At 38.9% G+C, this 15807-nt stretch overlaps 1 protein-coding gene across 1 annotated transcript in view; it reads left to right on the top strand.

Annotated features, from left to right (window-relative positions):
• Positions 1-14533, top strand: part of SHISA9 (shisa family member 9) — a gene marked incomplete at its 5' end in the record, with an annotated part of 178034 nt that extends 163501 nt beyond the window's left edge. Inside the window, one exon of the mRNA XM_082772883.1 lies at positions 13955-14533. Within this exon, the coding sequence (XP_082629009.1) occupies positions 13955-14325 (371 nt within the window). The 3' untranslated portion in view covers positions 14326-14533. The remainder of the gene's footprint in view (positions 1-13954) is intronic.
• Between the last annotated feature and the right edge of the window lie 1274 nt (positions 14534-15807).

Genomic DNA, 15807 nt, shown 5'->3' with positions numbered 1-15807 from the left:
AATGCCGTGTGGCAATAAAACACTCAGTGTTTGGATATTTCAGTTTTTTGGTCACCTGAGATGACATCATCTTGGTTTCCTTTGGTGCTTTCGCAGTATTTGATTATTTATATTAAAAGTGCCAAAAGTGGTTTTTCTGCATAAATTATTGTTATTTCCAGTTCATCAACCATGTTTTTACTCTATGCTTAAATGGTTATTGCTCACTTAAGCAATCCTGACATGCCCAATGCTGCTACAAGTGGATGGAGATCCTGTATCTGAACACTTTGTGAAATTCGAGTCCCAAGACATACCAAGGTAGCTCATCACATTTTTTGATAGATTTCATTTGTACATTCATTCAGGAAGCATGAACAGTCCAACTTCAAATTCTGCTCTGCTAAGCTGTAAGAACTGGAATCCATCCTGTAGCTTAATAAGAGCTTCCTAGAACTCTAATTGGCCTCAATATCCTGTGGTATTAGTTACATTTATTCACTCACATTAGTCTGTGAGCCAGGCTCAGAAACAGTTAATTTTTTTTCCTGAGTTTCAGGTAGTGCAGAGTGACCAATTTTCTTTCTCACAACTTCCTGCAAAAATTTAAAAACAAACAAACAAAAAAAAATCCAACTCTTTTAAGACCCACATGACAGGGAGAAGAGACCATTTGGCTGCTGGAGAGTTGCACATGAAAAATGAGAAAATAAGCATTTCTGTAATTTAACATGACTTTATATTTCTTTCATGAACTTTCTTCTTCCCCTCTCTTACCCACACATGCATACACAAACATTTGAGGAACTGCCTGGGTACAACTTGACAAGAAATAACCAAGCCAGCTCATATTTTTGCTGCAGAAAGCACAACGGACAGAATTCTTCCCTGAAATAGAGACTGAGAAGGCCTTCAGTGATACTGGGAGTGGTAGAATAGGATGAAATCAGATGTAATTGATTGGATATAGTGAAACTAGAAGGAGAATATAATTAAGAGCAGACTCACTGTCACATCTCAAAGCCTACAGCTCCCAGCATTTTTTGAAGCTTCACATTTCTGTGATTGGAAAGGAAAGCATCAGACAGTGCTCTGGCTCTGCTTGCAGCTGAAAAACACTGAGGTGAGATTCTGTAAGGACAGCACACAAGGAAGCATCTTCTGTTTAGGTTACTGTTACCACGTAAATAATATTGTGGCTACAAGTGTGCCAATGCACAAACCAACAACTCCCTTAAAAAGGTGAAGAAGGTGAGAACTGGCCAGTTTGTTTGTTCTTGACATCTACACACACACAAGGATCCAAAGGAGATCACCATCAGAATAACTGTAAGGTGTTGTCTTTGAACCATCCTGCCCAGTGTGAAATTTGGTGATGCCTTCTCTTAAGCTTTTGACCTTCAATTTCTAACACAATGATTTTAAGTCTGTGCTGATACAAGATGTCTTTTGAGACTAGAAGTGACTTCCCTGCTGCCCCCAACAATCTTATACCTATCTCACCAGAGAAAGAGATTCTATGCTGTTCCCTATAGTCCCGTGCTCTGCTTCAGGGACAAAGACAGGGAGGGCTGGAAAGAAATACTGTAATTGGAAAAATGAAAACACACAAGAGGGAAAAAGGCTTGCGCATACATTGACAGGAGCTGATACAGGTGACTTTTAGAAAAAGCAGAGTTACAGAGTACTTGGACACAATACCCTCGTGTTACTTTACTTTCTTATACCAATCACTGAGAGGTAGATACTCACGTTTCTTTGGAAGGCTTAAAAAGCAATTGCATTTTCATTTGAGAAAGTAGACATATTCTGCTAGTACTAATGCACAAAAATGGCTTAAAAAATCTGAGATACAGGAGCAGCTCTCTGGATTTAACACCACAAAAACAGACAGGAAAGTACAGATTAATGCAGCATTTGCTGTATGCAGAGGGATTCAGTTAATGATTTTGTGTATCCAGAGGTAGGTTCAGCGTCACACAGAATGCTACACTAAGCAATCTGCCTGATTCCGTACTGGAGCTATGGATCTGTCTCAAGGAAGTATGACATAAAAGCTTGATATCTATTCACTATTATTATTTACTTAACCAATGCAGTGAGAAAGCGTGAAGCTTTTTGGTGTTAATTTCTTAAGGAAGTCTTTCCTGCTTTTAATCCTTGCTTCTCCTTCAGGGAGAGGAGGACAGCAAAGCAGCCGCCAGTAGTAAGCCTCACTAGCACTGTTCCCTCTCCTTTCCCATCTCCCAGCTAGATGAAGCGCCAGGGTCACTTGTTCCACCTGAGGCTTCTGTTGACACTCCCACAAACTTCACACCCTGCCCACTGTGTGCAGGCTATCAAGATCTTTTCTTGCTTCTACTAAATCAATTATTTTCTCTTACTTACCAAATTGGCTTCAAATACCCATGCACGCACTGTCATAGGTTAAAAAAACAAATAGCAACAACAACAAAAACAAACTAACATTAAAACATACTTGGGGATTCTTGGTCAAAACATTTCCCTGTTCGGTATTTCCCTGATTGTTTTCCTTGAAGACTGCAGTCTTCTGAGGCAACAACCTAAGAAGAACCAGCTTTTATTTCCATTTATTGAGATCAGCAATGGCCACAGGCAGGAAACTAGTAAAACCTAAATCAAGCATGGCTTATTCAGATCTATTTCCATTAAACGTTAATAAATTATGCACAAGATTTTTTACACATTAAGTGATATGAGGGCATGAGTGAAGTGAAGCCTTACACTTAAGCTACACCACTAAATAAAAGAGCCAATAAACAGCAAAGACAAAGTCTATCCATGTTAAGCAATTTCAAGTGCAACTCTTCTTAAACATTCTTCCCAGTAACTGTTTTACTTTGCAGTATAAATATATATCTGCACATAAACATTCTTGTCATTCTGCAACACAAACGTATTCACACTGATTATTTAAGAATAGAGGTTGATCACAAAAAAAACACAAAATCAATCGTGAACACTTGCAGATAAACAGCAATATTGTGGGATCCCAGCTCAAGTCCAGATTTAATTTGAAGAGTGACTTTTGCGCTTTCAGTTGTGGAGTCTACACACTGATTGTTTTGGTTGCTCTCAACATAATCCACTCTTTTGTCCCATACTATTAGCTGTGCAAAACCCATGTCATTTAAGACAATACTTCTGCAAAAAGAATTTGGAACAGTTGCTCAAATTGGGATATATCAAGTGATTGATTTTCAGAGGTGCCACATGATCAAATCTTCTAATTTTACAGGTGATCCAAATCTACGCATACATGTACATATATTTTAAATCAACAGATTATGAACACCTGTCACAAGTTCATCACTACTTTTAAGTACTTGCAGTATGCAGACAGTGTTCTAAGCTCAGCAAATGTAAGCTAAATCTAAATGATTTTAAAGAGTCAACTTTGAATGAATTCTGGGAAAATAAATCTCAAAGAGAATTTTCTTGAATTAAATTAAAAGTTTGTCTACCTAGAGGCTTTCAAGGACCACTTTTATTCACTGAATAGTCTTTCATGCTGACAATATTCAAATATAAATCTGGCTATAATCTTCATAAAATTTGATTGCTACCTTCATGTTTGTGATGTGAACATTCATACAGGTTTGGCTTGGTAATTTTAAGTACATGTAGTTATGAGGATTACTCGGTTGCAAACTAAGTTGAAGTACATAATAACTTTTTTTTTTTTTTGTTGCAACCAAATTCAAGAACTCAAACCAGAGAAGCCTGAACACTCTTCTGCTTTGTACAGGGATATATGTCAACAGCAGTAGTGGGAAGTTCTTCAGCATTACCCATGAATACCAATGAAAACTAGTAAGATAGCTGATAGGAATGAAACCCTTATTAAAAATATAATATAAATAGCAGCAGTTATCTGCCTGCTATTTTTGTTCTGCATAGGATGTTCTAAAGGCAGTAAATGTGTTTAAGAAAGAAATCACACAGATAAAAGCCACAGAGATCATTGCTTTACTCCTACACGTTCACACTATAATAACAAAGGGCTGGAGGCATAAGAGGAGGAAGAGCAATAACAAGATTTGTAATGTGCACAGTTCATTTTTCCACAAGTCCTTCCCTTGCCACCTTATTTGAAGAAGGATGAGGAGGAAAAGAAAAGCTGAAAACAAAAATAATGTCTCTGATACATTAGCTATGCTACCACAGCATCAATAAATATCACATGCTAATGACAACATTAAATGCAATTGGTAATTTTGGTAGTGGGAAAGCTTGCAGAGCTATTTAGACGATGTAAGATGCTCCTGGGGAAAGTTCACCTTCCGTTGCAAGGGACCTCCCACAGTGGGGAAGGCAGATCTGCAGCTCAGCACTGCTGGGTCTCATTTACACAAGTGAAATTATGATTGCAGTTCCTGGCAAAGAAGGTCCAGGTGGGAGCTGAACACTCTGCTATGGCAGGAGCCTTGTGTGTATGCACACTATTAAATATTCAGCAAAGAGAGCTTCATTACTGCTTCTTTCTTGACTGGCTGTCAGTCACAAATGTTTTTGCTTATCTGAAGGCGACTCAAGGGTTCTGCTCAGACCAGGCTTTAGTTGCACTTTGCCTTTGGGTTTGCCCGACCTGTGTGAGAAGTTTATGAAACTGATCTCCTCCTGAAAGTGCAATTTTGGAAATTGCCAGTGAACCCTATTTCTTTTCAGTTTGACAGACATCTCTGCTTTGACAAAAGGTTTTGGGAACCACAGACAATTATGCCTAAGACTTTCGGAATAAACACAGTCCAATGGGAAGGAGAGAAAAAAGGGAGGAGGAAAACCAGAACTGACTGTATGATATGGAATTACTCCCTAGTTTTCTGCTATTGCTTAATAACCCACTCTTGAAAAGAATTCCTTCAGGCAGAAAGAATAAAAAAGATAACTTTTTCTATTAGAAACAACTTACGCTACAGTTATTTTTTTTAATTGACCTCAATACTGAATGATAGTTTAAAACTCTTTAAAATTATAGCAGTTAAAGAACAGAGCAAGATAAAATAACTCCTGAAGAAGTTATTACATCACTGGGACTTTTTTTTTTTTTTCCATTTAACTAGTACAATTCTGAAAGCCTGCAGGCCTCACCTTGCGTGCACAAATAGTGGTGTAAATCTGGTATGATGTCAGCTGAAAGACAGAAAAATGCAGATTTACTTCAGCACCAAACCTTCATACTAACTGAGTGTTCAGAGACCTGAACTGGGTCTTCTGGGTCTTCGTGCAGCTTTCTACAACATTTTAACTAGGAATATCTGTAGCTGATTCAGACACGTTAAAGAGTTATAACCAACAGTACACTAAAAGAACAAAAATTAAATTTAGTACACGGAAGAATGTCAACAATGATGTGGGGAAAAAAAAAAAAGATGCATGCTAAGAACAGCTATTACAAATAAATGTGGTCAGGAATATAGCAGCTAAATAATAATATGCTAAATGATGATAAAATAACACCTTCAGGAAAAACAAGCATGCATTCTTAGACACTGAATCACAGCACAGAGCACTGCATTTTTTTCCAATGTGACCCCCGTAATACTCAGCCTACAGTCTCCAGGAATGCCCACATGCTTTGTGGTCTGCTCCCAGGAGCAAGGCTGGGTGTGAACTGCCTGAGTGACTCCGACTGCAATAGCACAGCCTGTTATTGCATGACTGCACAGTTTTTCTGCAAACAGACAATAAAGCAGTGCTCCCGGAATAGTTAGGATGCCTTGCCCTTAAACAAACTGCAGATTCTCACCGACCAAAAGGGTTACAAACAATTTCGTATTATTGTTGCCGTATAAAGGCATTGCTGCAAACGTTTGACACCATCACATTTGTCCTAATTGATTTGCTTGTGAAGCATTAAAACTTACCCAGTAAAAAAGCAAGCAAGATGATTGAAGGAAGAAGTGGCAGAAGCCTTTTAAACAAATCTCCTAAGTGTTAACATCTTTGGCTTTGGACAGCATTTTTAGAAAGCAACCCAAACCCTCCTCTCCTCTAATCAGGTTATGCTGCAGTCATGCTTTATTCAGAAGTTAAGCATGACAGCATGACTCCTTAGATAGTTCCTATTTCAAAAGGCAAGTTTTCTTACCATATATAAGGTTTCCAGTAAAACTCAGACTGACAAATATGCCTGAGATAAAATGAAACAAATATTTCACAGTAGAACTTTTCATATTTATTTGTCATTGTAGATGCCATGAAAGGACATGAGCTTAGTGGCCTCTAGGAAAAAAATAATGAAAAAACAGATTTACAGTTACAAGACAGCCACTGGCTTGCATTTTCAAAGAAAGCTCAGAGATTTAAATACATAATTCTCTTAGACTTCTTTTACAATTTCATCCATTGGTTCAAGCATAGAACTGGCAATCTTACTTCCTTCTCAAGTTTATCATTCACTGCATGATACTGAACCAGCAACTTAACATCTTGATGCTTGAATTTCAAATGCTAAATCGCTTGAGGATATGTGTAGTGTGATCTTTGTCTATCTGCGTGCAACAGATTTCTGGTCTCCTGAAAACATTTACAATTTTAGCATAAATTTAACATGATGTAGCCACCATTTGTTTCCAGGTTGACAGGATCTATTGATTCTGGTAAATGAGGAATGCTCTGTTTTTCTTTCACTGGTTAGACCCAAGTATTCTGCATTTCATAGGTTTCTACAGTAGATACAATGTGTGTGCAAGTGCCTGGAATACTTTGATCAAAAACAAAGCATGATATCATTGCAGCACTTTGTAAAATTGAATTATAAGTACTGCAATTTAGTACTATGTAAATTGATGCAGTCAAATATACAAAGTCCAGCTGGCAGAGCCGGTTTACGTGTCCAGAGAGAAACCTGCTTAATCTTACAGAGCAAATAAATATTTGTAAAAAGAAAAAAAAAACAAAAAACACAGACTGTGCAGTGCTGTGCTTTTTGGCACGCTGTCAGAAGAGAGGGGCTTGTGCTCACGCAGATGTGGCTATTTTATGTTGCAGGAAGTGGTAACCCTGAGCATGAGGTACCACACAGGATGCCAGGTGCCTGAGGAGTTAATCGAATTCTGTCGCAGCATCCCCAGCCAAGCAGCAGCCTTCGCTGCCTATAGTGGATAAAGAGAACATTGCTGAGACTGGAGGCTCTACTTACCAAGTCTAATTACATTCCTATTCTAAACCATTCCTAATGCATTTCAAAACCCAGAAATATTCTGGCCTCTTCAGCCTTTCAGAAACTGTCATAAAAGTAATTGATAGAAGAGAAGAAATGTTTGGGCCTACATATTTATGTTTCATCATGTCTCATATCATGAAAGTAGAATTTTATTTCACTGGAAAACAAAATGCAGCCCTGTGTCTGGAGGTGGACAAGCTCCTTTCAAACAATATCTGCAGAAGAAAAGGTTGATATAAGATGCCTTTTCATGCTTGGCCTCTCTCCAGATCTCTGTGAGTAAAAAGTAAATAGATAAAGTGGCAAGGAGGGCTAAGAGAAGACTAATACAGAGCCATAAAAAGTAGATTCTACCAAAATTAGAACTAATTTAATGGTGGCTCCAAGCATTATGTATTTTTCCTTACCCCTACTAGTGGCAGGGACTAAAAATCATGAGACAGAATCCACAGATAAAAAAATACTATCTTCATTTTCAAGACTTCTTAAATAAGGCCAAACTGGTATTAGATTTTTGGGGGGGAAGAAAGGCAAATATTTAGGACAGAAATCAATGCATTGCTGTCTACAGGCTGAATTCTGTGTTCTCAGAGCTCCATACAAGAATGGAGAGGGAGAGATGCAAAAATGATTTTAAATCATTTAAATTTAAAGGCCTTTGCCCTTTCTTAGAATTCAGTGAGGTTTCCAACTGCTCCACCTTGAACACAGCCACTCAGTGCCCACGAGAAGAGAGCAGCTTGGGACCAAGCATTATGTAGCCCCGCTCCTTCCTCTTGGCCACGCTAAAACACACAGATCGATCAGATCATCCTACCCACCACTGGCACGGTACGAACATGATTATGTCTACCTGTAACATCTAGCTGCCTTACGCTTTCCAATAGACTTCAGGTCTGGCAAAGCAAATCCCTCGATGCTGCATTATGTCGGCTGAACCCCCTCATTCAAAAGGGCAGGCCGTTAGTTGTTTCACTTGATGGAACATGCTTTTCAGCGAATATACTGGATCAAACACATATCCAGGGACAGCTCATTTGAACTCGATTCATGCTCGTCTCTTCCCTCACCCAAGAAACACACCGATGCTAGCGCAGAAATGATAGTTCTTTGATTTTGACATGAACTTCTGCTAAAACTCTCACATAGAGTTGGCTCATAGCTTGGAAGCCTTTGAACATATTGTTTGAGACGCCAGCTTAGAAAAGCAAACGAAGAAGCAATCACACATTCAGACAGGATCAACAACAGCACCACCAAAGGCAGCACGCTAGTGTTTCCCTGGGCAAAATTCTCATGTTGTCTTTCAGGATTCGCTACCCTTTCGTCTCTCCTTCAGCTTTCAGTTTCACTGCTTAGAGAGAGAAATGTAAGGTTCAAATAGCTCTGGGTCACTACACTGAAGACTAAGCAAAGCCATGGCTGTAGAAGCAAAGCCTTGTTATGAGCTGTTAAATATTACATACAGAGAGCTGTACTGTTCCACAGAAACCATCTACAAATAGGCAGATAATGTATTTTAGCTGTTAACTGCTATGAAACCATAGTCATTTCATTGCTGTCCTGTCCTTTAGCTCTTCTCATCTTCTTGCTTGATTTACCTCTAGCCCTAGATTTGAAATACAGTCTCTTTGTGGCAGGAGTAAAGCTCGGTGTTTCACAAAGTAGTTCTTAAAATATGGTCAGATAAACAATTCTGTGAAACCTGTTCTGAGAAAATAGAGTTCCCTACGTTTGTATTTTCTGGCCGACTCCAAGCTTTCACTGAGGTTATTGAAGCTTTTTTTTTTTCTTCTTTTTTTTCTTTAGGGCTTCTCCCAAGCCTCATTCCTTTGCAGATTCTCCTCTCTTACTCCAGAGCTTCCTCCCCACTCCTAGGTGCCTGCTTTCAGAACAGCCATAGGACTTGACTATCTTTCAGGATTCTACACCTCGACATAAAAAGTCCAAGGGTTTAGAGCCATAAGGACCAACAAAGATGATAGTATTGTCAATGAGGAAAAGAATTAAAAAAAAAAAAAAAAAAAAAAAGAAGAAAAAAAAAGGCAAGAAACTGCTTCAGAATTACCTAAGATCTCCTCGTTTTTCTTCACTGTCCACAGAGAAATGCTTGCAAGTGCAGTATTTTACAAGAAAGAGAAAGCACCACACACTGATAATGCATGTGTGTAATTTTTCCAGGCCTTTCCAAGACTTCCCCATCCCAAGGAGCTTGGTAGCCATCTCCTTTCAAAACCAAAACGGAAAGCTAGGAATAAGGCAGAGGTCTGCATCTGAAGGGTCCCAACCAGATGCAGTGAACTCTGCTACTGGCACAGTCAAGATGATAAGATGAAAAACACACAGCTGTAGTCACTTCCTTTAAGACATCGCTGCATTCAGATCAGAGTGAGGCGCGGTGGGATCCACCGTGTAGATGATGGTCTCCTGGCTGTATGACTGTTACAGCTGAGAGATTTCAGACTCCATTTCCTATCCAGCAAGGATCAGCCCAGCTTCTGCTAGGACAGTCCCCACCCAGATTCACTTCCCAATGAACTTGTGCCATAAAGCAGAAGAAAATTCAAGATTTGTTAGTCTAGAAAGACAAAGGAAGAGAAAGCATCTCTTCAGTTTAACAGTTAGGGCACTCAACTGGGAGGGAGGAGTCCTGCTTCTGATCTTTATGCTGTTTCTATATTTTATTAGTTATCCATTTCAGGCACAGCAGAAACAAAAGTCCAAGTTCTCCCCCCTCCCAGGCATACGCTTTAAATCACATTTTGGGTTGGAAAACCTTCATATTTCAACATTTTTTTTGGATGAACAGCTACAACAGTAACTAAATTTGTGGGTGCATTACCTTGCAGAAGTAAAAACCTTAAAAAAATATTGAAATTGAGATCATTTGTATAATTAGCTGCTAAGACTGGAGGGAGGGAACACAAAGGATAACATTCAGAATTAAAGCCCTTATTTTACCATTGTTCATTTGGCAGTTTTGCAATTCTAATTCTTTACTGCTTTTGCAAACGTGACAGTGATATCTTTAAATCCTATTTTACTGATTTACATACAGCACTCAATGCAAGACGCCTTCCTATAGCACCTTTCGTCTGAAAACTCAGTATACTCTGCAAATAGCAATTAATCTGCATAGCACTGAACTACCTCCTCTAATGTGTTAACTCATTTTACAGTTGGTGAAACCAAGGCAGAGGAATGTTGAGTCATGTACTCAAGGTCACGTAACAAATCCATCCTGTAACTCCAAAACATCTCTTTGCGTGTTTGAAATCCACAAAATATTTATAGGAGATGGTTAAGAGGAAAAAAAAAAAAAAAAAGAGAGAGAGAGAAAAAAAAAAAAAGAACTTCCTGAGATTCACAGTTGATTTTTAAAGTAGTTGGTGTCAGGATAGTATAAATGTTTTTCTTGATAAAATATTTGTTACAAAACAATGCTCAATGTCACACTTCTGAATTTTCCCTGCTTTGAAAATTAGAAATTATAAGAATGTGTCTATACTATACTAGCATCAGGTTACTTACAACGGTATCGAAAAACCTATAATCTAGTCATTGTGCAAAAATGAGGACTCCTTCAAGTCTTGCCAAAGTCCTTTTGAACAATTAACGATTTGGTGTTAGCAGTGCTCCTTTTGTGCCACCTATTTGCCAAAACAGTATTTTCTACACTGGTATTTCCCCCCAACACACCTAATTTTAATACATGTGCCTACCTGTAGGTGTGAAAAGCATGCTGAAAGAAGCCGATTTTAAAGAAGTTAAAACATGAGATAGAAGGGTTGGCTTTCACTACTAGCATTTAACTCCCAGACATACAAAAGAAATTTTCAGGCACAAGCCTGGAAAGCATTATTTGACCAGGACAGACATAAACAGCAGCTCCACCATACTATCACTGCCATAAATGCATGCTCTCAGCCATATGTCCTGTGTTTGCCAGCTTTCTACTTTATTTTCCTGGCAAGGATTTACAGACCAAAGCCTGGTTTGTTCCCCTCAATCTCTCTTTTTCTAGACGAGAGCCCTATAAAGCACCTATGGGCTAAATTAGTTAGAATAACTTTAATACAAGCACATTCACAGAATTAAACATTTCACTTTCTGTACGGCCTTCCATAAGAAACAGAGTTGAAAATCTTACACAGAAAGTGGCATAAACAAGAGCAAAAGTAAACTCACAGCTGACTGGCAGGCACAGTCCTTGTGAGGCTGTTCTCTTCCTTGCTTGGTTTTTACAGAAACTAAGGAAGTAGCTTGAGCTTGTTGGGGACTTTTGCACTTAACCTTGCAATAGATAAAAATGGTACAAAAAACGGGCAATGCAACTATCTGCAGTGTTTTAGATCATTATCTAACTGCATCATAATTGTTATTTCTCTAAACAGAAAATGTTATTTACCTTGCAATTTATCATCAAAGACCTTGGTTTTGCCAGACAAATTGCTGCAGCTTAACTAAGATCAAATTAAAAGTACAAATGTAAAATTTTACTCTCCACTTACATTATATTAGATTAATTTTTAATTTTTCTATGCAAATTAAACCAATTTAAACATGAAACAGGCAGACGAATGTATCTATATTAAGAGTTGGACATAATTAACTGGGCTGAATTTAAATTACATAAGCTAGTGTGACTTTTCATATATTGACAAGGATATAGAAGCTTGCACCTCTAACCTGCTAACTTGCAGTGTCTTTGATGTAAAAATTTACACAAATAAATACTTGTGTATACTCATAATGTATTTTTTGCAACTATTTTTTTGGTAGCAGAAACATTCATGAGAAATTAGCAATACAGATTGCATTTCCTTCCTAGTTTTATTCAGTTTGTATATAAAACTTTTGTGTGTGTGTGTGTGGCATTCAATGACTTTTAACAAATGAAACCAAACAATCTACAGTCAGAATTAGCAAAGGTTCTTTGCAATTTCCCATCCTGTACTGAAATTAGACTGGGCCATTATCTATCTTCTGTGATTTGTTTAAAACTGAAGACACCTGTATCCTATAGAAAAGCATTCACTCACCAATTTAAAAAGAGACAGATGGAGATGGGTAAAGCATGTAAAACCTAATTATACAGCACAGAGAAGCAATTTCAGTTCATCTAAGAGGAAACACCTCTTTAATGACAAAATTAAAGATTTAAGATCAAAGCCCAGTCATACAGTCATTACACAAAAAATGTCATCAGATGATAAACTGCAACTGCTGTTGGTAATATTCCTTCCCCTTGAGGTGCCAAAACAAGGGGGATGCAGAACTGAAGCCTGATCTTGAAGATTAATGTGGTGCTCATGGAAATTTCACTACCTTGCATAAGGATCCAGTCCAGAACTAGAGAGAAGGAGACAATTTAAAGTGCCACAAAAGCCTCCTAGCAATACTGGAAAGAGAGAAAAAGAGGGACAATAAACAAAACGGTGCAGGGAATTAAAATCCTACTTGTCCTGAAGGCAAGTGGTACTGAGCTATACAGAGAGAGGTACAAAACTTCAGCAGAGAAGCCTTATCTTTTGTAGCTTCACGGAAAATAGATGGATCTAGCTGGGATGCAGCAAAAGTCAAATCCCAACTGACACTGTCACATACTAAAGGCACACCACAGATGACTGATGTACCACTGTGTTAGTTAATTTATATACTTGGCCCTATCTGAAATCCACATCTGGATTTTTGAAGGGGGTAAATAAACCCTCTTTACGTACAAGTAAGCTCCTAAAAAATGAAATTCAGTTAAGCTTCTCCTAAGCCCCTGATGCTCAGTCTCAAAATGTAAATGAATTCCTGGGCTGCTGCAGAATGCCTTCAGCTTCATGAGTAAGGTTCATATTTTTAAGCAAGGCCAAATAAATGCCATCCATGACAACAATCAAAGTTGAGCAAAAGCATACACTTGTCCAGAAAATCGCAGAGGGCAAAATCCTAATTTGAGAACTGCAATGCTATATTTGTTGGCTGGGCTGTTGCTGTATATCGTAGCAGCACTGGCCCTGGAAAATGATGTCAGGACCGGGAATTTAAGATTTTCGTTGTCTGTAAAATCATAGTGTAAATACCTAACCTTCAGCAGCCCAAAGTATTTGCAGCCCCATAAAGCAGAAGTGAACTTCCAACTGCTCAGAAGTGTTCCCATTCTTTATTTTGCCCTGAGGCATTACTCAGCATAAGGTGGGCCTCCTCACACAGCTGGACCTTACAACTGGCTCGGTTAAATATCCAACCACCCCTTGCACTTAAAAGATGTCTTCTGATGCAACAGGGCATCCCAAGATGTCTCTGCATTTCCGAGAAAGCCTATACAATTCTGAACTGTTCCTAAACTTCCTATGCTATGTGAGAGAAGCAGTAGTATGATCAGCAGAATGGCAGAACTGCCTTTATCCCTTGGTTATCCAAAACGAATTATAGAAGACCTTCTAAAAGTACCTTTCATGCTAAAGCAGTGCAAATGAAGTAAGATCCACAGGACATGTCCCCATAGTAATAAATATCAGCGTAACCCGAGTGATTTGGCCAGGGACAGTCTTTTGCTAAAGGACAGCACGTTTTTGCCTGCATATACATCCATATAATGCCTAGCATAATGCCATCCACAGACATACTACAGAGAGAAAATCAGGCGGAGGGGGTGGTATGGATTTCTTCTGCTGACATACCTGTAATCGTATTGGCTCCACAGATGATTTGTGCATGACCTATTACAAACTGCACAACAGTTTCTTGTGTCCAACTAACTTTTTGTTCCTTCCCCCTTTTTAATCCGAACAGCAGACAAAGTCAACGATGACTTCTATACCAAACGCCGCCACCTTGCAGAGCTGGCTGCCAAGGGGAGCCTGCCGCTCCACCCAGTGCGCATAGAAGATGACAGAGCATACACAATTGACAGTGGCCTAACCAAACAGAACGGGCAGAAGTCCAAAATGGCAAAGATCCACACGCACCCATTAGGCTACAATTCCCACTACAAGACCTGGGATCCCAACGACCAGTCTCTTAGACGGCAAGCGTACGCGAACAAGGGAAAGCACGGCATGGGCGACCCCACGTTAAGCGACCCACTGACAACCCGGAGCCAGCATTATTTGGGCCCACAGCCATACTTCATAACCAACAGCAAGACAGAAGTAACTGTTTGAGTTTTTCTTTCCCTTTTTTTTTTTTTTTAATTTTAAAGAAATCCTTTAAAAAACACACACACATACACACACAACACAAACACTCAACTGAAAGGCAAAAAATAAATTTAAATATAAAAAAATGAAAAAACAAAAATATGGGAGTGGAAAGAAGGAAGGAAGGAAAGAAGGAAGGAAGGAACTTCCACCTGGACACGCTTGGTAGCCAGCTAACTGCAGACTGAAGAGTGGGTTAATACCATTCAGCAATACACACTGAAGGTTGAATTATAAACTCCATTTGTATTTCACAATGGAACACAAACCCTTGTGACTAAATTTTTTTACTTGAAACTAAAATCCATGATGAGAAGTAGCACAATCTAGAGAAACTTTATGTCTGCTTAAACATTTACTCTATGCTCCTGCCTTGAGACAGAGGAAGAAAGAGAGAACAATACACTGTAATATATTATTATTTCAGTGAGGAATTTTGTATAAAACCTATTAACAATCACTAGACCTGTGAAAAGCCAAGAGCAAGCATCTTGGTACAACCCCTAACATCTATTATTGTATACCATCCTATAGAAAGCGCAAAAAATATATATACAATAAGGGACAAAAACTCCTTTCACCTGGAATTCAAGAAGACTGTTATGATTAAGAGCACGTGGGACACTTCTGGCTGGTAGAGAGTTTTGAGGGATGATAAAAAAAAACATCAGAAGATTTTATTTCAGTTTACTTTGTTTGATTTGAAATTTTTGGGAACCTCCAAAACAAGAAGAGAGAGATTATGTGACACAGAAAGCTGCTGGAGGAATAAGGGCATCAAAAATTTCCTCTCAGTCCTCCTGTTTTCAGGCAGATGGTGACAATTCTCACTTTGCAGACTGTCAGGACTTTTACTTCACCTGAATGTTTTGCCTATCTTCAACTGCTTCAGACTGAAAATAAGCGTGGGTGGTGCCTTTACTGTATTACTATTGTTCAATGACAGTCTTGTTTCTCAAAGTGGCCCCTCTGTTCCTTTACACTATTTCCTCATGTTTTGGTAAGGATGACAAGGGTTCTGTCCTGCTCGGCCTCCTCTGTTTGTCCTGAAGGGGAACTGGACTACATCTCCATGCGGTGGTTGCACAGTCAAGACTATTGAGTTAGCCCCTCAATTTTCCCAACTTAACCTTTTTCCCCTCTGGTCTCTCATTTTGTATTTGCTTTTAGCCATAGTAGTTCTTCTTTGTAGTTCAATTAAATGTTATATGGTATATTGTCTCTATTGTTTGGCTTTGTATGGTGGCATTCCCTCTTGGCAGACTATTTGATGGAAGAGTCTACTGGACTAGCCTCAGACGTCAAAGAAGTCTGGGTTTAAACTAAACAAACAACTGGACTCGTGGTTTTGGCTGCGGCTCTGATGAGCTGGATGCCTTGTTTGTATGAGTAAAACCACTCTTGAATTGGGCCCTGGTAGCAGCCTTGTGGTCTTGGGCCTGTAAT

This window comes from Aythya marila (genome assembly GCF_965140915.1).
Source record: "Aythya marila genome assembly, chromosome: 15".
NCBI classification, from domain to species: domain Eukaryota; kingdom Metazoa; phylum Chordata; class Aves; order Anseriformes; family Anatidae; genus Aythya; species Aythya marila.
Note: the sequence above shows the minus strand (reverse complement) of the source record. Positions and strands in the feature narration are given on the sequence as shown.